This window comes from Mastomys coucha, unplaced genomic scaffold (assembly GCF_008632895.1).
Source record: "Mastomys coucha isolate ucsf_1 unplaced genomic scaffold, UCSF_Mcou_1 pScaffold23, whole genome shotgun sequence".
Classification (NCBI taxonomy): Eukaryota; Metazoa; Chordata; class Mammalia; order Rodentia; family Muridae; genus Mastomys; species Mastomys coucha.
Genome location: NW_022196906.1, coordinates 38705307 through 38726672, shown reverse-complemented (window position 1 = coordinate 38726672; position 21366 = coordinate 38705307). Strand labels below are relative to the sequence as shown.

The window sequence follows — 21366 nt, the reverse complement described above, 5'->3', positions numbered from 1 at the left end:
GTCCTGGAACTCACTCTGTAGACCAGGCTGGCCTCGAACTCAGAAATCCACCTGTCTCTGCCTCTGCCCAGCCAAAAAAATAAAATTTTTTTTTAAAGACAGGATTTCTCTGTGTAAAGTCCTTGCTGTCCCAGAACTCACTCTGTAGACTAGGCTGGACTTGAACTGGCCTCAGAGAGATCTGCCTACCTATGCCTCCCAAGTACTACGATTAAAGGCATGTGCCAGTGCTAGCTGGCAAAAAAACCTTGAGAGTCATAGTTACTCATTTTTTTAAAAACTAACTCTTAAAAACTATTATATAGCCGGGCGGTGGTGGCGCACGCCTTTAACCCCAGCACTTGGGAGGCAGAGGCAGGCGGATTTCTGAGTTTGAGGCCAGCCTGGTCTACAGAGTGAGTTCCAGGACAGCCAAGGCTACACAGAGAAACCCTGTCTCAAAAAAACCAAAAAAAAAAAAAAACTATTATATGTATGAATGTTTTGCCTATGTGTACATATGTGCATTACATGTATGCCTCTGGTACCTGAAGGAGGGCAGAAAAAGGGCATCTGGAGTTACACATGGTTGTGCATTTCTTTGTGAGTGCTAGTGGTCAAACCCAGGTTCTGCGCAAGAGCAGAATGTGCTCTTAACTGATGAACTGTTGTTAGGCATAGTAGCATTCCTATAATTCCAGTAGGCAGATTTCCATGAGTTCACTTGGTCCACACAGTGAGTTTCAGGCCAGCCACGGCTATGTAGTGAGACCCTAATGAAAATTGTGGTAGGAGAATTTACCTTCTAATATACTTTATTTCAGTAGTTGCTAAACTTGATTGAATGTGAATATGAAGCGAAGCATTACTATGTTGAGGCATTTAAGAAGAGAAGTATTAACTTTGCACAGGATAAATTTACCTTGTTCAGAGATGATCTTTCCAGATATATTAGTGACTGGAGGCTGCAGCATATGGACCTTGTGACTTATGCCCTAGGTGTTTTGAAGTTTATCTACATTCAGTATAGGGAACTTTGATCCTGCTTTGGGAGTCTTACTTGCTTATATGTGGTTAATGAAAAGACTAAAATAAAATCTCAGAGTTTTCCTACTTGAGATAATATTTTTATCCTGCTGATTTTTTGTTGTTATTTGAACTCACTGTGTAGGCCAGACTGGCCTCAAACTGACAAGTGATCCACCAGTCTCTGCCTCCTGAGTGTTGGAATTAAAGGCAGGCATTACCAGACCCTGCTGTTTTGTCTTTATGTATTCAATCCCTGAATTAATCAAATGTTATTTCTTGTATCAGTTAGAAGTAATCTTTTCTCCTTAGGTCCACTCTCTTAGGTTCCTAAACATATAATGCCTTATATTACAATATCTTTTTTTTTTCTTAATCTACTAATTAGACTGCTTCTGAGCAAAATGTCAATTTTTTTTTCTTTTTAAGTTTATGTTTTGCATATGTTTTGACTGCATGTATGTCTATATCATGTGCATGGCTAGTGCCTGTAAAGGCCAAAAGAAAGAAAAGCTAGAAGAGGGTTGTTGGAAATCTAGAAGTGGAGTTACAGAGAGCTGTGGATACTAGGAATGGAACCCTGGTGGTCTGGAAAGGTAGCTAAGTGCTCTTAACCACTGAGCCATCTTTCCAGCCCACTATGTTTCTTTATAATCAGAGAGCATCTAGTGTGATAATAATGCAGCCCTGACATTGTGGTACATATGGGTTATCTCAGCACTCAGGAAACATAGGCAAAAGAATGGAAAGTTACAAGCCAGTCTCAACTACATAAGAACGCACAAAAAAAGAGTAGAAAGCCAGGCAGTGGTGGCGCACACCTTTAATCCCAGCACTTGGGAGGCAGAGGCAGGTGGATTTCTGAGTTCAAGGACAGTCAGGGCTACACAGAGAAACCCTGTCTTGAAAAACAAAACAAAAAACAAACAAACAAAAAAGTAGAACAACAAAACCAAAGGCTGAAGACGTAGTGGTAATACACCTTGTACACAGCCCTGGATAAAGTAAATTCAGTATGGAGTTGATAGAATCAGAGATGCAGGAGAATTCTGTCATTTCCTTTAAATCTAGCCTTTTCTAAATTTTTGTTCTTATTTGGAAAGTGGAATAATATTAGCTCTTGAGATTTCATCTGAGAGAATGCAATGTTCAATTAAAGTAAATCAGAAAAAAAAAATCTGTTTTTTTTTTTTTGGAGGGAACTTATTTGTGCAGGATATAGATGAAACACTTTACAACTTTTTTTTTCTTTTTTCTTTTTTTGGTTTTTCTAGACAGGGTTCCTCTGTGTAGCCCTGGCTGTTCTGGAACTCACTAACTCTGTAGACCAGGCTGGCCTCAAACTCAGAAATCCACCTGCCTCTGCCTCCCAAGTGCTAGGATTAAAGGCGTATGCCACCACTGCCCAGCTACAATATAAATTAATAAGGTTGGGGTTGTTTCCTTTTGTTATAGACAGAATCTCTAGGTAGCCATGGCTATCCTGGAACCTGATATATAGTCCAGACTAGTCTTGAACTCACAGAGATTCTACCTGCCTTTGTCTCCTAGGTGCTGGGACTAAAAGTGTGCACCACCACCCTGGCTCAGTTAAATTGTTTTATTCTATTGCTTAAAACAAGTTTGGTGGTAATTCTCTCCCAGATACCCTAACTAGCTAACCTCTCCCCTTCCCTTCCCTCCTCTCCCCTCTGTTCTACTCCACTCCTCTCCCATCCCCTTCTTTCTCCTTCCCTACCCTGAGTAGCCCTGGCTGTCCTGAACTCACTCTATAGATAATGCTGTTCTCCAATTCACAGAGATCCACCAGCTTCTGTGTCTCCATTACTGGGATTAAAGATATATACTACCAATACCCAGCTTTAGGATGACCTTGAGTTTCTCATCCTTCCTTTATCCCCCAGGTGGTGGGACCGTGTATTCTCTTTGGATGCTGTGGTCTCCTGTACAGATAACAAAACATTGAAACTGAATGGATGCACATCTGTAATTCAACTGCTTTGGAAGTTGAGGCAAAAAGAACATACATTTGAAGGCAGCCTGGACAATTTAGGAAGATCCTGTAATAACATAAAATAAGATGAAAACTTAAGAAAAAATGCTGGGGATATATATATATAACATGCTTGCCTATTATGCTAGAGGCCCTGGGTTCAGTCTCCAGTACTGGAAGAGGGGACTGTCTCCACTGTGAGGATATTTATTCAAATTACCTGACTTTTGTTTTTCAAGCTCTTGATCTGTAATGGACAGGTTTCCATAAAATTGAGACATTTAACAAGTAGAGTTTGTTTAAGAGATTACATCCTAACAGTGGGTCTTGCCAGATGTGTCAATCTTTTGTTGTTGCTTGTGCTTATGAACACTTGGATCTCTATACTGAAGAGGCTTGTTAGAACACCGCTTAAGCCAGTAGTCCTAACACTTGGAGGTGGAGGTAGGAAGATTGCTGAATATGAGGCCTGCATGGTCTAGAGTGATTGAGTTCTAGGACAGCTAGGGCTACACAGAGAAACCCTTTCTCCAAAAACCAAATAAAAAACAAAAAAACCCCATACTGTTTAGCTTTCCTACTCCTCTATGTGAGGATCTTCCTCCTCCTCTTGTGTTTGCTTTGTTAAATAAATTGAAGATATCAGAAAATTATTGGGTCTTAATCATTGCTCGAGGTCAAAACTTACATGAAACAGCAGGCCTGTAGAATTTCCACTTCACAGCTCATTTGCATGTCTAGAAGAGAAAGTGGGATGGAAAGGCTGCTCAAAGGGCAGATCAACTCAGACTCAATGACCTACAGTAAAAACAAAAAGGAAGCAGTGGGCTACCTATTCGTTACTTTGTTTCCTTTTTCTGAGACGGGTATATACCCTAGTACTCTTCCTGCCTTAGCATCCTGAGTGGTAGAATTAGCCTAGTGCTGCCACACTCAGGTAGAGCTCTTAAAAACCTTTTTATCTGCCTCATCAGACTTCTGTTTTGACATGGAAATCTCTACCCCTTTTTAAAGAAAATGCTTGATCTGTTGTCTATGGTTGTGCCAAAGCAGAGTGTAACCCAGTTCTGAGTCATAACTGACTAATCAATAATGTGCATATACAGGTTGCTGAGACGCTCAGCTGCTGAAGATACTTGCCACCTGCCTGACAGCCTGAGTTCAATTCCTGGAGCCCATACTGGAAGGAGAGAACTGACTCTCTCAAGTTGTCCACACACATTGGCACTCCCACGGGGTCTCACAATCAACCAGCCAATATAAATAATAATTTAAATATACACTTTGGAAAAAAATAACTCCGTGCGTGCTTACGTGTAGTGCTGGTGGTGGAACCTCACTCTTTACACATTCTAGGCAAAAGTTATTTTTTTAACACACACACACATATATTCATATACACATATATACACACATTCACATATATACATAATGCACACATATATAGCTTTATGTATATTATAGAATAATTGCTTTATTTTCTTCTACCTTGTCTTATAAATTGCATGCTGTGTAGCCAGGCAGTGGTGGCACACGCCTTTAATCTCAGCACTTGGGAGACAAAAGCAGGCAGATTTCTGAGTTTGAGGCCAGCCTGGTCTACAGAGTGAGTTCCAGGACAGTCAGGACTACACAGAGAAACTCTGTCTTGAAAAACCATAAATAAATTGCATGCCATAATTAAAGAAACAGTGAAGTGTAGTTTGAAAGACAATGTAATGTCACTGAATGTGCTGTTATTTGGAAGCTCTCCTGAGGTGCTGAGAAAACAAATGTAAGAAGTAAAGTAAGGAGTACTTATTTATGTGTTTGTTCTTGGCAGGTGCTGTTGGCGGCAGCAGTCTGCACGAAAGCGGGAAAGGCTATTGTTTCTCGACAGTTTGTGGAGATGACCCGAACTCGGATTGAGGGCTTATTAGCAGCTTTCCCAAAACTCATGAACACTGGAAAACAACATACTTTTGTTGAAACAGAGAGTGTAAGATATGTCTACCAACCTATGGAGAAACTGTACATGGTATTGATCACTACAAAGAACAGCAATATCTTAGAAGATTTGGAGACTTTAAGGCTCTTCTCCAGGGTGGTAAGAGACCTGTAATACTGGATTACACTGTATTACATTTTTTTATTGAAAATAGGTTTGACTCTGAAATAGCTGATATTATCAGTTTGTACACATCTCTACAACTTATCCATGCAACTCATTTTTTAATGCCTGCTTGCTTACTTGCTTGTTTTTTTTTCTTCCATTATTTATTTTGCAGTGCCTTCCTTGTGCATTCTATGCAAGCACTCTGTTGCTGAGCTATACCCAATCCCTTCCAGCTCTTCATTCATTCAGCAGATACTTGTTGGGTTCCTTCCTAAGCTATAAGCATTCCAAAGGAGAATGCAGACTCCTTCTCTCATATCTCAGTACTTAACTAATTTAGTATGTCTGTGTTTCTGAAATTTGTTTGGACCCCCACCTGTTGTGTATGTCTGTGTTACCATGTGGGTGCTGGGAATTGAACCCAAGTCCTCTAGAAAGACAGTTTATACTGTTAGCCAGTGAGCCATCTCTCCAACCCCATTGTTTTATTAATTGGGATCATTTTGAGATAAGATTTCATGTAGCCCAAGCTAGCCTTAACCTTGCTGTGTAGCCAAAGATGGGTTAGCTTCCACCTCCTAAGTGCTAAAATTCATTGTTTTTTAAATATGTATTTAAAAGACTTAGAAACATAGCTGCTATGAAATTCTTAATCTTTGTTGTCTGTTACTGTCTGTAATTAGATCCCTGAATATTGCCGAGCCTTAGAGGAAAATGAAATATCTGAGCACTGTTTTGATTTGATTTTTGCTTTTGATGAAATCGTTGCCCTGGGATACCGGGAGAATGTTAACCTGGCACAGATCAGAACCTTCACAGAAATGGACTCTCATGAGGAGAAAGTATTCAGAGCAGTCAGAGAGGTAAGTGACTGCCAATTTAAGTGTCTTTCTGTTAGCTTTCATTAATCTGATTTCCTGGTTTGACTTGCTAATGTAGACTATACTGAAAGCTACAAGCATGTCTCTTTCCTTAGACTCAAGAACGTGAAGCTAAGGCTGAGATGCGGCGTAAAGCAAAGGAATTACAACAGGCCCGAAGAGATGCAGAGAGACAGGGAAAAAAAGCACCAGGATTTGGAGGATTTGGTAGTTCTGCAGTGTCTGGAGGCAGCACAGCAGCCATGATCACAGAGACTATCATTGAAACTGATAAACCAAAAGTGGCGCCTGCACCAGCCAGGTATTGTCTAGTGTATTACCAGCAACCTAGGATGCAGAGGAAGGGTCTGTATGTGTGTGCTTCATGAAAGTGATATTTGGTTTCTAAGCTAGCTTAAATAATGAGGGACTCGGGCTGGAGAGATGACTCAGCCAGTAAGAGCACTGACTGCCCTTCCGAAGGTCCTGAGTTCAAATCCCAGCAACCACATGGTGGCTCACAACCATCCGTAATGAGATCTGATGCCCTCTTCTGGGATGTCTGAAGACAGCTACAGTGTATTTACATATAATAAATAAATTAATTGTAAAAAAATGAGGGACTTAATGATGTAAGCTGTGATACTAAATTTGGATATATAAAAGACAGGAATAAAAGATATCTATGTTAGCCGGGCGCACGCCTTTAATCCCAGCACTTGGGAGGCAGAGGCAGGCGGATTTCTGAGTTTGAGGCCAGCCTGGTCTACAGAGTGAGTTCCAGGACAGCCAAGGTGACACAGAGAAACCCTGTCTCGGGGGGAAAAAAAAAGATATCTATGTTATTTTCCTTTTATAAGAGAGTTGTACAAATAACTACATTTCTTATGACAGTGGTCTTAATTGGTGAAGTGGGGGAGTATTTAACTGTGGAATATGAATTTTTCTTTTTAAATATTTATTATTTTACCCTGCCTGTGGGTATATGTGTTTATCATATTTGTGCCTCTCAGAGGCCAGAGATGTGTGTCCGATCACCTTGAACGTAGTAGTACACAGGTATGAGTAGCCATATGGCTACTGGGAACTAGACCCAAGTTCTCTTCAAGAGCCACAGGTACTCTTAGAATGAACAGGTTTTTTGTTTTGTTTTGTTTTTTGTTTTTTTGTTTTTTTTTTTCTGAGACAGGGTTTCTCTGTTATAGCACTGGCTGTCCTGAACTCACTAACAATCAGGTTTTTGGTTTTGTTTTGTTTATTTTTTAAATTTTATGTATATGCTTGCAGGTATGTATGTGTACCACATGGGTGCCTGGTGCCCATAGAGGTCAGGAGAGTACATTGAGAATTAGAATTAGAGATGATTGTGAGCCACCATGTTGGTGCTGGGAACCAAACCTGGGGCCTCTTTAAGAACAAGTGCTCTTGACCTGAGTGAGCCATCTCTCTAGCTCCAGAATATGGTTTTTTAGTTTTAATGTTTCAGAAGAATCTGTGGCTGCTGAAGGTATATATAAAATTTGGGTTTTTGGTTGTTGGGATTTTTTTTTTTTTTTTTTTTTTTTTTTTTTTTTTTTTTTTTTTTTTGGTTTTTGAGACAGGATTTTTCTGTTTAGCCCTGACTGTCCTGGAACTCACTCTGTAGACCAGGTTGGCCTCCAACTCAGAAGTCTGTCTCCCAAGTGCTGGTATTAAAGGTGCACGCCACCACTGCCCGACTGCAAAATTTGTTTTCTGTTCATAGTCATATTTATCTAAATGGAATGCTATGTTTTCACTGGACCATTTATGGCTATAAATGTTGTAGTTGTCCACCTATACTAGGAAACAGGTTTTCTCCTAAGATCTTCACATTCCTTCAGAGAAAGCTTTGCTTGTAGTAGGCTATTAATTAAAGTTTGTGGGTGTTTTTATATTTTATCATATATTTACTCTTTTTTTTTTTCCTTCTACTTAGACCTTCAGGCCCCAGCAAGGCTTTGAAACTTGGAGCTAAAGGAAAGGAAGTAGATAACTTTGTGGACAAATTGAAATCTGAAGGTGAAACTATTATGTCTTCTAATATGGGGAAACGTACCTCGGAAGCAACCAAAGTGCATACTCCACCTATTAATATGGAAAGGTAAGCAGTGACTTCTTCAAGAACAAACAATACAATTTTTTTATCATATTTTAAAAAAATTGTTGTTCTGTTTTCCTTTAAGACAGGATTTCACTATTGTAGGCCAGGCTCACCTAGAACTCAACTGTGTAGATCAGGCTGGCCTCAAATTCATAAGAGATCCTCCTGCCTCTGCCTCTCAAATGCTGGATTTAAAGGTATGTGCTGCCACACCTGGGTATTTTGTTATTTTTAGTTCATGTATATGTGTGGGGATTTGTAGAGTACAGGTGCCTGAAGAGACCAGAGGTATTAGATCTCCCAGGAGTTGGAGTTACAGGTGGTTTTGAGCTACCTGTGTGGGTACTGGTGCTCTCCTGGAAGAGCACTGTGTGCTCTTAACTCTCCAGCCCTTAAAACTGTCTTTAAGTTCTCTCATTTCTTGCTTATTTGTGTATTTATTTATTTTTGTGCTAGGACTTTAACCCAGAACCTTTCATATGCTGAGCACACTGTTTACCTCTGAGCTGCATACATTCTAGCTTCATGTTTTTGTGCCTTTTAACTGTTAACTGATTTAAAATTTTTATTTAGTGCATAATCCAGATATTAACTCATAGTATGTTTTTTTCCCCACTTTAAATATCATTAGAAACTCAGCCATCTATTTCCTGTGAAGTTTAAAACTTGCTTTTTATTGGCTGATTTAGGAAAAGTAGCTTTATGCTTGTCTCTTAAGCATGGCATGGTGGAACATACCTGTGATCCCAGCATTTGGGAGGTAGAGACTGGAAGATCTGGAGTTCAAGGTCAGCTTCAGTTATATAAAAACCTAGGTCAAAGAAAACAACCCTTGACTTACAGGGCTAGAACTACATTAACTCACATTTTGTCCTGTCTTTTTCTAATTAAAACTGTAAAGGAAAGTCACTCAATATATAATTTGTGAAGGTCCTCAAAGCAAATTAACATGCTAAAATTTATATATTTGAATCCATTATAATTCAATTTGTCTTTTATCTCGGGGCTGAAACAATGGTCAGTGGCATTTTTAAGCAGTAGGTTAATCAAATTCATGTAATAATCAATATACAGATTTTTTGCCCTTAATCCCAGACCTATAGTTACTGATAGTTTGGAGGCCAACTGAAAGATGAGTCTGGGAGGATACCACTGTCAGGGGTGCATAGAAGTGGACTGTTTACTCTTTTGTGTGTGCTGTCTTGTTAGAAGTGAACAGTTACATCTGGCTAAATCTCTTCACTCATAAAATTACTTGTGCTATTTTGGTGGTTTTGAGAAAAGCTGAGGCTTTCATGCCTTTTTTTTAAAAAAGTTATTTAGAGGCAGAGACAGGAGAATTTCTGAGTTCGATGCCAGCCTGGTCTACAGAGTGAGTTCCAGGACAGCCAGGGCTATACAGAGAAACCCTGTCTCAAAAAACCAAAAAAAAAAAAAAAAAAAAATTATTTAGCCGGGCAATGGTGGCGCATGCCTCTCAGCACTTGGGAGGCAGAGGCAGGCGGATTTCTGAGTTCGAGGCCAGCCTGGTCTACAGAGTGAGTTCCAGGACAGCCAGGGCTACACAGAGAAACCCTGTCGAAAAACAAACAAACAAAAAAAAGCTGTTGTGAGCTCACTCCATATGGGTGCAAGGAGCTGAACTTAGGTCTTCTGTAAGAGCAGAATGTGTTCTTGATCAATGGAGGCAAGGTAAAGTGGGGTCCTTCACAAAGATTTGGACTTCTGTGTTTTTGAGTCTAGTGTCTTTGTTTTGGGAAGGAACTAAGAGGCTGGGACAAAAGAAACAAAATAAGAGCCCAAAATATTCTTTGTAGCCACTGTAGTTTACCTAGCTTCAAAGTAATTCTAGAGCTGGGAAGATGGCTCAACAGTTAAGAGCACTGACTGTTAGGTTCAGTTCCCAGTACCCTCATGGTGAATCACAGCCATTTGTAACTCTAGCTCTGGAGAATACAATGCCCTCTTCTCTGGTGTCTGCAGGCACCAAGCATACACATGGCACACAAGCATATAGACGTGTGTTTCTATTACAGAATGTGTATAGATTGTACTTAACTAATTGCAACTATGTAAGTTTCATATGGTGGAGACAATATTAACTATTTTTTGGACATTTTTCTGAGGGGATAGGATAATCTGTAGTATAGAGGGGAGTAAAAAACTTGTGGCTTATCTCTTAAAAATCTTTATATAAAGCAGACATATACTTACATCTTAGTTATGTTCTAGTGCTGTAAAGAAACAAAAAACCCCCACTATGATCGGGTCAAGAAAGCATTTAATTGTGAGTTCTCTTAGAGTTTTGGAGTTACTTCATGATCATCGTGGCAGGAGCATTGTGGCAGGCAGGCGTGGTATGGTGCTAGAGTAGTAGCAGAGAGCTTACCTTCTGATTCTCAGACAGCAGGCAAAGAGAAAGAGCCTAGGCTTGATGTGGGCTTCTGAAACCTCAGAGCCAACCCCCAGTGACACACCTCCAACAAGACTAAACCTCCTAATTCTTACTAAACATTCCACCAGCTGGGAACCAAACATTCAAAAACCAAATATTCAGTGGCCTTTGGAGGCCATTCTCATTCAAACCACCACAATTAGACATAATTTCCATTAAATTATAGATAATGAGAAAACAGTAAATAGTGCTTTGTTGTGGTAAGTTTCCTACCCAATAAGCCCATGCAAAAACCACACAACTCAGTTATAATATTTATAAGCTGTACATCTATACTGGGCAGTTATACCACTGCACTCCTCTATTCCCCAGCTATGAGATTCCTTGTTACTTGTGGCTCCCCAGGCCACATGGTTCTGCTCTATCTTCCTTCCACCTCCTCTTTTTCTGTCTTCCTCTCTCTCTTCTGTCTCCTTATCTCTGCTCCTTCCTCTCTCCCTCTCTAAAACCTCCAGCCCCACCTTTCCCTTCCACTGCCCAATCACAGGCTGTAGCCTTTGACCACTTAAAATGGGGAGAAGGTTCACATGAAAACACCTGAATACATGGCCCACTCTTGGGGGGAGGGCAGCCCCTCATGTGGAAGCAGAATTAGCATCAAAATACAAACAGCACCAGGGCAATCCTCAACAGTGCTTACCTAACCTTTATAAGGCTCTGGGTTCAATTCCTAGAGGCATGAAAGAAGAAAATTCTAGTCAGATGGTACTAGCGCACATCTTTAACCCTAGCACTCAGAAGGAAGAGGCAGGTAGATCTGCTCTACAGAATGAGTTGTAGGACAGCCAGGGCTACACAGAGAAACCCTGACTCAAAAAAGAACTCCCCTACCCCCCAAAAGAAGAAAACCCAAGAATTTATTTACTTGAAATCATAGCAATGTGACATCTAAATGTAGTGTTTTGCCTTGAATAGGATCCTGTACTGTGTCTTGTGATAATGGACAACTGATATAATTTTGGTAGGTTAGATCAAAGTATTAATACAGTATAAATTCATGAAATTGATGACTGCATTAATATGGCTATATGAGAATATTCTTTTTTTTTTTAAAGGTTTATTCATTTATTATATGTAAGTACACTGTAGCTGTGTTCAGACACTCCAGAAGAGGGCATCAGATCTCATTACAGATGGTTGTGAGCCACCATGTGGTTGCTGGGATTTGAACTCAGGACCTTCAGAAGAGCAGTCAGTGCTCTTAACTTCTGGGCCATCTCTCCAGCCCCATAAGAGAATATTTTTAAGCCTTATAGGCAAGCACTTTAATACTGAACTACAAGAATGTCTTTGGGGGCTGGAGAGATGGCTCAGCAGGTAAGAGCACTGACAGCTCTTCCAAAGGTCCTGAGTTCAAATCCCAGCAGCCACATGGTGGCTCACAACCACCTTTAATGAGATCTGATGCCCTCTTCTGGTGTGTCTGAACACAGCTACAGTGTAATTATTTACAATAATAAATAAATCTTTAAAAAAAAAAAAAGAATGTCTTTGTTCTTGTAAAGTAAGAATAAAGTGTTCAGAGGTAGAAGGACTATGGTGTTCATAACCTGCCTCTTAATAGTTCATGGGAGAAAGAAGTCAGTGTATGTGTATATAGGTAATCCTTTAAGAGAGACTATGAATGTATAGATAGTGAAACAAATGGGATATGATGTTAATAATAGGTAACCAAGGTAATACTTGGCAAAGTATATGTAGTCTTTGTTTAAATTTTATTAATTTTTAAGGATTTGTTTTATACTTTGCTTTATACACGTATACTATGTATCTTGATCATAGCCACCCCTGGGTTAACCCTCTCACTTCCCTGGGACACTCTTCAGCATGTTCCCTCCCACATTTGTGACTTCTCCTTTTTATTTATTTTTTTCCTTTTTTTGTTTTCTTTTTGTAAGTCACCAAATCCAACTAGTGTTGCTTGCTGGAATGTCTAATGATCTTGTTGCTTGATCTTGTCCATATAACCATAGCTGCAGTGAGTTTGTGAATCCAACAGCAATGATGTATATGTCCAGAAAATAGCAGTTCATGGAACTCTTCCCTATCCTTTGGCTCTTAACCCTGTTGCACCCCTTCTTCTGTGAGCTTCCCTGAGCCTGGAGAAGAAAGTATTGATAAAGATATCCCATTTAGGGCTGAGCACTCAATAAGCTGTTCTCGTACTTTGAAGAGTTAGGAGTTAGGAGTCTGCATTGTTGCCAACTGCAGAAAGAGGCTTTTCTAGCCAAGATTGGGAGCAACACTAATCTGGGTGTAAACATAAATATTTAGGAGGCAGTGCAATGATATATCCATTTAGCAAAATAACAATAGTAAGTTTTCCACCAAGGCTTGTGATGTCCCAAACCATGGACTTTAACTAGGTTTACAGTATCGTACATGAATTCCCTCTTGTGGAATGTAGGCCTCAGATCAAACCAGAAAGCAATTGGTTACCCTTGTATAACCTACATGCCACTCTTGCACCATTGGCCATATCTTGCCTGGTAGGACACTAGTACAGGGTTAAAGGTCTAGTACTTGGTAAGGCCAATTATCTTTCCTCCCCAGTGGCCGACATAGTACCTTCCAGCATTGAAAGCTAGCCAACAGGGACGAAGTTTTCAGGTCAGTTCCACCAATTTCCCTGTGTCCTGCAAGCAAAGTAAGTTATGTCTTCAACAGTAGTCTTGTAATCTGGTTAAGGTGTGCAAACAAGAGCAATGACAATAGCTGTGTTATTTTGGAGGCTTTATATCTCATACCTGGCACAGAGACTTTTCTTTAATAAAACATATCTTCTAGGGAAAGCATTGTCTGCCTTTACATAGTATCTATGTTGAAATTCCTTTTTTAAAAAAAATATATGTTTTTTGTTATTTGTTTTTGAGACAAACACTGCATAGAACTTGCTATGTAGAACAGGCTGGCCTTGAACTCACAGAGATCCACCTAAATGTTGGGACTTAAAGGGTATACTATTACACCTGGCTTTTATTTTTTAAAAATGCTTACAAAGTAAGTTTGGACATTACTGTCTTCTTTCTTTCTTATTTCCTTCTTTGTTGGAGCCTATGTTCAAATTTGTGAGAATCCTCCTGCTTTAGCTCCTTGGTATTCAGATTGTAGGCATGGGCTTCCATGTCTGTTTAATATGATTTTCATGTTGAAAGTTTTATTTTTTTTCTCACTGCTACCTGGTATTCGTAGTAGTATGTTCTAACAGCAGAGTCATCTTTCTAGCCCCTTCTCTTTCTTTTTAAGGACAGGTTCTCTGTGGTTCAGATTGACCTTCAGCTCACTATAAGCCAAAGATGGCTTGAACTCCCAAGAACACGTACCACAGCAGAACCATCACACCTGGTTTATGTGGAGCTGGGGATCACTCAGTGTTCCATGATGCTAGACAAACACTACCTACCAATTTACCTCCATCTCCAACCTGGTTACTACTCTCCTTACATACTGACTTTTGTTCTATAGTGTGCACATGAAGATTGAAGAAAAGATCACACTAACCTGTGGGAGAGATGGAGGACTACAGAATATGGAGTTGCATGGCATGATCATGCTTAGGATCTCAGATGACAAATTTGGCCGGATTCGTCTTCATGTAGAAAATGAAGATAAGAAAGGGGTGCAGCTACAGGTATGTAGAGGCTTTTTCATACTGAGTACTAGCATAATTTCTGTTCTGGGTTTTCTATTTGATTTTTGCAGTACTTTGAATACAGGCTTTTGCTCAAGTTAGGCTCAACTATATAGCCTTAGCCACCCTTTTAAAAGATGGTCTAAAATCTTAAGTCTTCATAGAAGGCAAATCTTTCCACAAAATTTTTTTTAAAAATATATAATTTATTAGGAATCCAATTTATCTTCTGTGTAAGCCCAGAGGGGTTTATTTTCTGTTAGTCTTCATCTCCTTCCCTTCTTCCTTCCTTCCTTCTTCCTTCCTTCCTTCCTTCCTTCTTCCTTCCTTCCTTCCTTCTTTCTTTTCCTTCCTTCCTTCCTTCCTTCTTCCTTCCTTCCTTCCTTCCTTCCTTCTTTCCTTCCTTCCTTCCTTTCTCCCTCCCTCCCTCTCTCCCTCCCTCCCTCCTTCCTTCCTTCCTTCCTTCCTTCCTTCCTTCCTTCTTTCCTTCCTTCCTTGATGTGCAGTAGTTGAGACAAGGTCTTACATAGGTCAGGCTGGCCTCAAACTCACTGTGTAACAGAGTATGACCTGACCTTGAACTTGTAGTTGTCTGGTCCTCCTATCTCTGCAGAGTACTAGGACTGTAGGCAGTTGAATCCAGAGCCCCATATATGCTAGGCAAGTTCTTTGTCAACTGAGCTACATTTTCAGCTTCTTAACTTCTTTATTTTTTTATTTTTAGTGCACTTATTTATTCTGTGTGTCTGTGTTATGTACTTGTGTATATATGTCTGTGTGGCCGTGCATGTGCCATGTCATATGTATAGAGGGCAGAGGATAACTTTCAAGTGTTGGCTCTCTTCTCTTCTTTTTGGGTCCCAGGGACTGAGCTCAGGTTATTGCTTAGAAGCAAGAGCCTTTACCTACTTAATGAGCTGTCTTGCTGGCCCCTTCACTTGTCACTCTGAACTCCAGGCTTCCTTCTCTTCTCATTCCAGACCCATCCAAATGTGGATAAAAAACTTTTTACTGCAGAGTCTCTCATTGGCTTGAAAAACCCAGAGAAGTCATTTCCAGTCAACAGTGATGTAGGGGTACTAAAGTGGAGACTACAAACAACAGAGGAATCTTTTATTCCTTTGACAAGTAGGTATCTGTAATGGGTATTCTCTTTTATCTTCATTGCCATAGCAAGTTCTTTTTGGCAAAGTGGAATTGATGCTATATTTTGTATATCTGAATTAGTCCTTTTAATTTTTTAAAAGTATATGTGTCTTTGAATGAATGTATGCCTATGAAGGCCAGAAGAAGTCATCGGATCCCCTGGAGCTGGAATTACAGTTTTGAGTCACCAGTGGATAATTTACATAGGATGCTATAGATCTGCAGTTATTGGTCAGCTGTATTTGCCATTTTAACATTTTCTATTCTTCCATACTCTTGATGTTAGCCCAAAGGCCAAGAAACAGTTCTACTCTTTTTCTAAAGCTGAGGTGTGATGGCCTTGTTTTTCTTCTCAGTTAATTGCTGGCCTTCTGAAAGTGGAAACGGCTGTGATGTCAACATAGAATATGAGCTACAGGAAGATAATTTAGAGCTCAATGATGTGATCATAACCATCCCACTCCCGTAAGTGAAATTCTCTTAATAATCATCCTTATCCTTGTGTTAATTTGCCAAGCTGGTTCCTGGGGTTTGGGGATGAATTTTGGAAGCGGTACCTCAGTATATCCATACTGAAATGTTTGCTTATTTTCTTCCCCCCCCCCCCCCCCCCCCCCCCGGCAATACTGATTAAACCTAGAGGCTTAAACACAGCAAGAGCTCTACTGCTGAGCTATGTCCCCAGTCTTCTTTATACCTGTTTTGAGACACAGTTTCACAAAACGGCCCAGACTGCTCTTTCTTAATCTCAAGAGTAGCTAAGATTATAGGTCTGAAGCAGTAGGCATAACTTATACTGCTTCTTCGTAAATACCAATTGTGCATCACTCTGGAAGCAGAGGATCTCTTGAGTTCGAGGGCAGCTTGGTCTACAGAGCAAGTTCAAGGGCTACATAAACCCAGTTTCGAAAAACAAAAACAATTAATTAGTTGACTGAAAAATAAATTAAAAACCAGTTGTGAAGCCTGGTATGGTGGCACAGGCCTATAATTCTAACACTTGAAAGGTAGAAACAAGAGGATCCGAGCTTTGATCCTGGGCTATGTGTGACCTTGTTTTGAGGGAGAAAGGAGGTGAGGTGGGGATTATGACTAATGTAAAGGAAGGCAGACACATATGGCTTTCTAGAAAAGGGTAACCCTTTTTGAATAGAAATCAAGAGGTAGAGAGTAAAGTACTTAATGGGAAAGGGGCCAGGTGGTGAAAATGTCCTATGACTTGAGTTGATAGACCTCATAGACAGCATGCATTTGTATACTTTGATTTGTTTGGTTTGGATAGGATGAGTTTTTTGAAATAGAGCCTCACTATGTAACCCTGGCTGGTCTGATTTCTGAGATCCACCTTCCTCTGTCTCTTAGTGCGGTGGTTAAGGACTTCAACACCATGATGAGTGAACATTTTTATTTTTTGAGCTGTACATTTTTAAAGGGGTGGAATTTACTTTGAAACCAAGACAAATTACTTGCAGTGCTAGAGCTGCTTTCTTGAGTTAGGCTCCACTTACTTTGTAGTCTTCCCAAGGCCAGGAGGATAAACCCATTTCAAATCAAACTTTTACACATTTCAGAGAAGCTTAGTCTGCCAGCCTGTTTTTCCTTTTTCTTTCACTGAAGATAGAAGTGTGTTTTGGATACAGTATGCCTACATTGGTTTCATTAAGTTTTCTAGAAGCTTTAAGTTATGATTGACATGAAGCATGCAGTGTGCAGTAAGTTTTGACCTGGGAAACTGTCAGCACGGGCAAGATAAACACGTATGTCAAGCTGGGGGTGGTGGCTTACACACTAGCACTTGGGCGACCAAAGCAGAAGGATCCTCTGAGTTTGAGTTCCAGGTCAGCATAGGCTATGGAGTGAGGCCCTATCACACACATGCACCTTAAAATTGTTGTTCCAGTGATGTCTTGTGTACTTCACTGGCATAGCCTCAAGGTCCTCTGGAAATATCATGTCTCCAGTAGAGTGCACACTGTTATTACCTCAGCTTTTACCCTCACCCTCAGCCCTGCCTTAGGCAATACAGGTTTTAATCATGAGCCATAGAGTATTCCTATTGTTATATGCCTCAACTTTTATTGCAACAAAATAATTTATATGCAACAAAATAGTACTTAATTTCTAGTTTTGTTTCCTTTGATTACTGAGGGATTTATCTTGACCAAGACTAATTTTAGTCATGCTTATTTCTGGGTTTTTCTTTTCTTTCTCCCTTTGTTTTTTAAGACAGGATTTCTCTTGGTTGTCCTGAAACTAAGTCTGTAGACCAGGCTGGCCTCGAACTCATAGAGGTTACTTGCTTTTACCTCCCAAATGCTGGGATTAAAGGCATGCTCCACTACCACCTGGCCTCATTTCTGCTTTTTAAAATATGCTACATTACCAATTGTCTTATTACTCTGAAGAGATGCCATGACCATGACAGCTTTAAAAAAAGAGAGAGAGAGAGAGAGAAAGAAAGAAAGAAAGAAAGAAAGGAAGGAAGGAAGGAAGCATTTTTAAAAGATTTATTATGTATACAGCATTTTGTCTACATATATGCCTGCAGGCCAGAAGAGAGCACCCAATCTCATTACAGATGGTTGTAAGCCACCATGTGATTGATGTGGGATTTGAACTCAGGACCTCTGGAAGAGCAGTCAGCGCTCTTAACCACTTAGCCATCTCTCCAGCCCCTATAAAGGAAAGCATTTAATTGGGGCTGGCTCACAGGTTCAGAGGTTTAGTCCATTATTGTTATGGCAGGAAATATGGTGGCAAGCAAGCAGACTTAGTGCTGGAGAGATCACTAAGAGTTCTACATTCAGATCCTCAGGAACAGTGAGCCACTTGGCCTGGCTTGAGTTCCTGAAACCTCAAAGCCCATCTTCCTCAGTGACACACTTCCTCCAACAAGGCCACATCTACTTCAACAAGGCCACACCTCATAATACTGCTACTCCCTATGGGCTTATAGGGGCCATTTTTTTATTCAAACCACCATTCCAATATTCCCATTAATAGGATTAACCAGCACACCTAAAGTTCCAGCCCTTGAGAAGCAGGAGAGTTCTGATTTCAAGCCTATGTTATACAAAAAGACCTTAATTTGAAAAAAAGTAAAATAATAGGGTGACTGTCTTTACAAGTCAGTTGTTCCTTCAGAATAGTAAATAGCTACCTTGAACAGTGGTAGGACTTGGGCACTGCTGATGGGTGGACTTTGTTTGTTGGGATTTATTTTACTAGACTATTTTTGGAATGCCACAGTTTTTAGGTCTCTCCGTCTACTCTATAATTATGGCCATGGTGGTTTCCTGTGTCTTCGTTCTACTTTGCAGTGTCATGAAGAGATCTTTGAAAAACATTTTACCACAGTGCCTATAGCAGATTAGATGTCAGAGTCAAAACTGGGCACAGAGAAGGGACGAGCACTGTAAAATTGATAGGAAACAGTTAAAGTCTTTTGCCACCCTTACAGGAGTCTTTGTTTTCCTCATTTACCCTGCCCCTAATGTAAGCATTGAGTGTCACTGGTGAACTACAAGAGAGTAAATTTAGAATCTGTGGGAGTAGGTGACACTGCCTGTCAGCCATTTGTGGGAGTGCAAAGTATATCCTAACTAGCCCCATTCTTCTGTGACCAAAGACAACTATGTATCTCTTTTTCCAGTTTATTTTGCCCACACCTTGTAGTCATGCTTTCACTTTTCATTTACCAAATAAATCCACTAAATTATAATCAAATCAACTCACTAGCATTGGCTTCAGTAAGGTTTGAAACATTATGAACTCTTTTTGTAAACAAATCTTTTCAAAGATCGAGTTTACCTCTATTATTGGTATATAAACTCTCCCCTTCTACCAAACTGCTTTATTTCTTATTGTTGTTTTTGTTTTTGTATTTTCAAGACAGGGTTTCTCTGTGTAGCCCTGGCTGTCCTGGAATTCACTCTGTAGACCAGGCTGGCCTCAAACTCATAAATCCGCCTGTCTCTGCCTCCCAAGTGCTGGGATTATAGCTGTGTGCCACCACTGCCCGGCTTTTCTTATTGTTGTTTATTGAAGAGTTTCATGGTTAAAAAAATCCTTAACAGGGGGCTGGAAGGATGGCTCAATAGTTAAGAGCACTGGCTACTCTTCCAGAGGACTGGGTTCAATTCCTAGCACTCACGTGGCAGCTCACAACTGTTTGTAACTCCTATTCAAGGGATATGACACCCTCATACTGACATATACAGTCAAAATACCAATAAATATAAAATTTTTAAATGTCCTTAACAGGCTAGCAAACCACTAGTGAGTTTTACAATGAAAATATTTTTATAAACACCTACCATCTGAGTTCCCTGCTAGCTCCTAGGTCAGGTCAGCCCCCAGAGCCGCATCCTAAATGCCTGTTGTTCTCTTGTCTTTCTTTACAAGGGGGGCTAGCGCTGCTCTTAGCAGCCGTGCTATGACCTTGGTCCTTGAAGTTACCAAGTGCATCACTTTAGAAAACTTGAGGCAGAATTTGAAATATGTAATCAAATTTGAGTTTGGTTTTTCTTGTTGGAGTTCTCTGAGCTCTAGACATCTACACTGACTGGTTGTTTCTCATGACAGATCGGGTGTTGGTGCACCTGTGATTGGTGAGATTGATGGAGAATATCGACATGACAGTCGGAGAAATACGTTGGAGTGGTGCCTGCCAGTGATTGATGCCAAAAATAAGAGTGGCAGCCTGGAGTTCAGCATTCCTGGGCAGCCCAATGACTTCTTCCCTGTTCAAGTTTCTTTCATCTCCAAAAAGAATTACTGCAACATACAGGTATTCTGTTGTAAAAGAAGGCAGGTGTGGGAAGGCCAGACAAGTGTCTGATAGTAGCACAGTTCCATGTCAAAGAAAAGAATCAAAGCTGAAGTCTTCTGCAGACTCCAGTTCTTACTCAATCATCATCTTTTTCCCCCCTTTATAACAGGGTCTGCTTATGTAGTCCTGGCTGGCCTAGAACTTGCCCCCCCCCAGTCCCCTCTGAGACAGGGTTTCTCTGTGTAGCCCTGGCTGTCCTGGACTCATTCTGTAGACGAGGCTGGCCTTGAACTCAGAAATCCACCTACCTCTGCCTCCCAAGTGCTGGGGGGATTAAAGGCATGCGCCACCACTGCCTGGCTAGAACTTGCTATGTAGACCAGGTGTTCCTCCAATTCATAGAGGTCTGCCTTCTGAGGGCCTTTTTTTTTTTTCAAATCTTCTGTTTGAAGGGGCCAGAAAGCTCAGCAGATAAAGAGCATTTACTGTTCTTGCAGAGAACCCTGGCTTGGTTCCCAGCACCAACATGGTTGTTTACAACTATTCAGAACTCCAGTCCCAGTGGATCTAATGCCTCTTCTGACCTCTGCAGGCACCAGGCATACACACATGTAAAAGACATCTAAAAAGAAAATAATTTATTTTGTGTGTGTATATATGGGACCATGTGTGTCCCAGCACATTTGTGGAGGTCAGGGGACAGGTTAATGGAGTCAGTTATTTCCTTTGAAGCAGCAAAGCAAGCACCTGTTGGTCTCAGATTTCTTCTCTAGATAAAGTTTAAAGATAAAATATTTCACATAAAAGTACTTACTGGCTGGGCGGTGGTGGCACATGCCTTTAATCCCAGCGCTTGGGAGGTAGAAAAGTACTTACTGACTATGATTCATATATACTAAATTTGTTCTAACCTCATGTATCTTAAAGTCCATTTGCATATCCATTCCCTTGCTGTTGCTTTACCTTTTACCCAAGAAATCAAAATACTTTATGTATTTATAGTGCTGAAAATCCAACCCAGAGCCCAGCAGGGTAGGCAAATACTTTACCATTGGGTTCTTGGCTCCCAATTGTTGTTGTTGGGTTTTTTTTAAGAAGCAAAATTACTGCATAGAACTGCGAACATGGCTCAGTGAATAGTGCTTGGTTAGCATACCTAAGGCCCTGAGTGTTAGAAAAATGTGAATCTGGGCTGGTGAAATGGCTCAGTGGTTAACAGCACCGACTGCTCTTTCAGAGGTCATCAGTTCAAATCCCAGCAACCACATGGTGGTTTACAACCATCTGT

At 40.4% G+C, this 21366-nt stretch overlaps 1 protein-coding gene across 1 annotated transcript in view; it reads left to right on the top strand.

The window, feature by feature from the left end:
• The window catches only part of Arcn1 (archain 1), a 27530-nt gene that overhangs the window by 3809 nt on the left and 2355 nt on the right, over positions 1 to 21366 (top strand). Inside the window, exons 2-9 of the mRNA XM_031346296.1 lie at positions 4821 to 5084; positions 5777 to 5956; positions 6070 to 6275; positions 7911 to 8075; positions 13996 to 14161; positions 15142 to 15289; positions 15664 to 15772; positions 19892 to 20096. Coding sequence (XP_031202156.1) covers positions 4821 to 5084; positions 5777 to 5956; positions 6070 to 6275; positions 7911 to 8075; positions 13996 to 14161; positions 15142 to 15289; positions 15664 to 15772; positions 19892 to 20096 — 1443 coding nt within the window. The remainder of the gene's footprint in view (positions 1 to 4820; positions 5085 to 5776; positions 5957 to 6069; positions 6276 to 7910; positions 8076 to 13995; positions 14162 to 15141; positions 15290 to 15663; positions 15773 to 19891; positions 20097 to 21366) is intronic.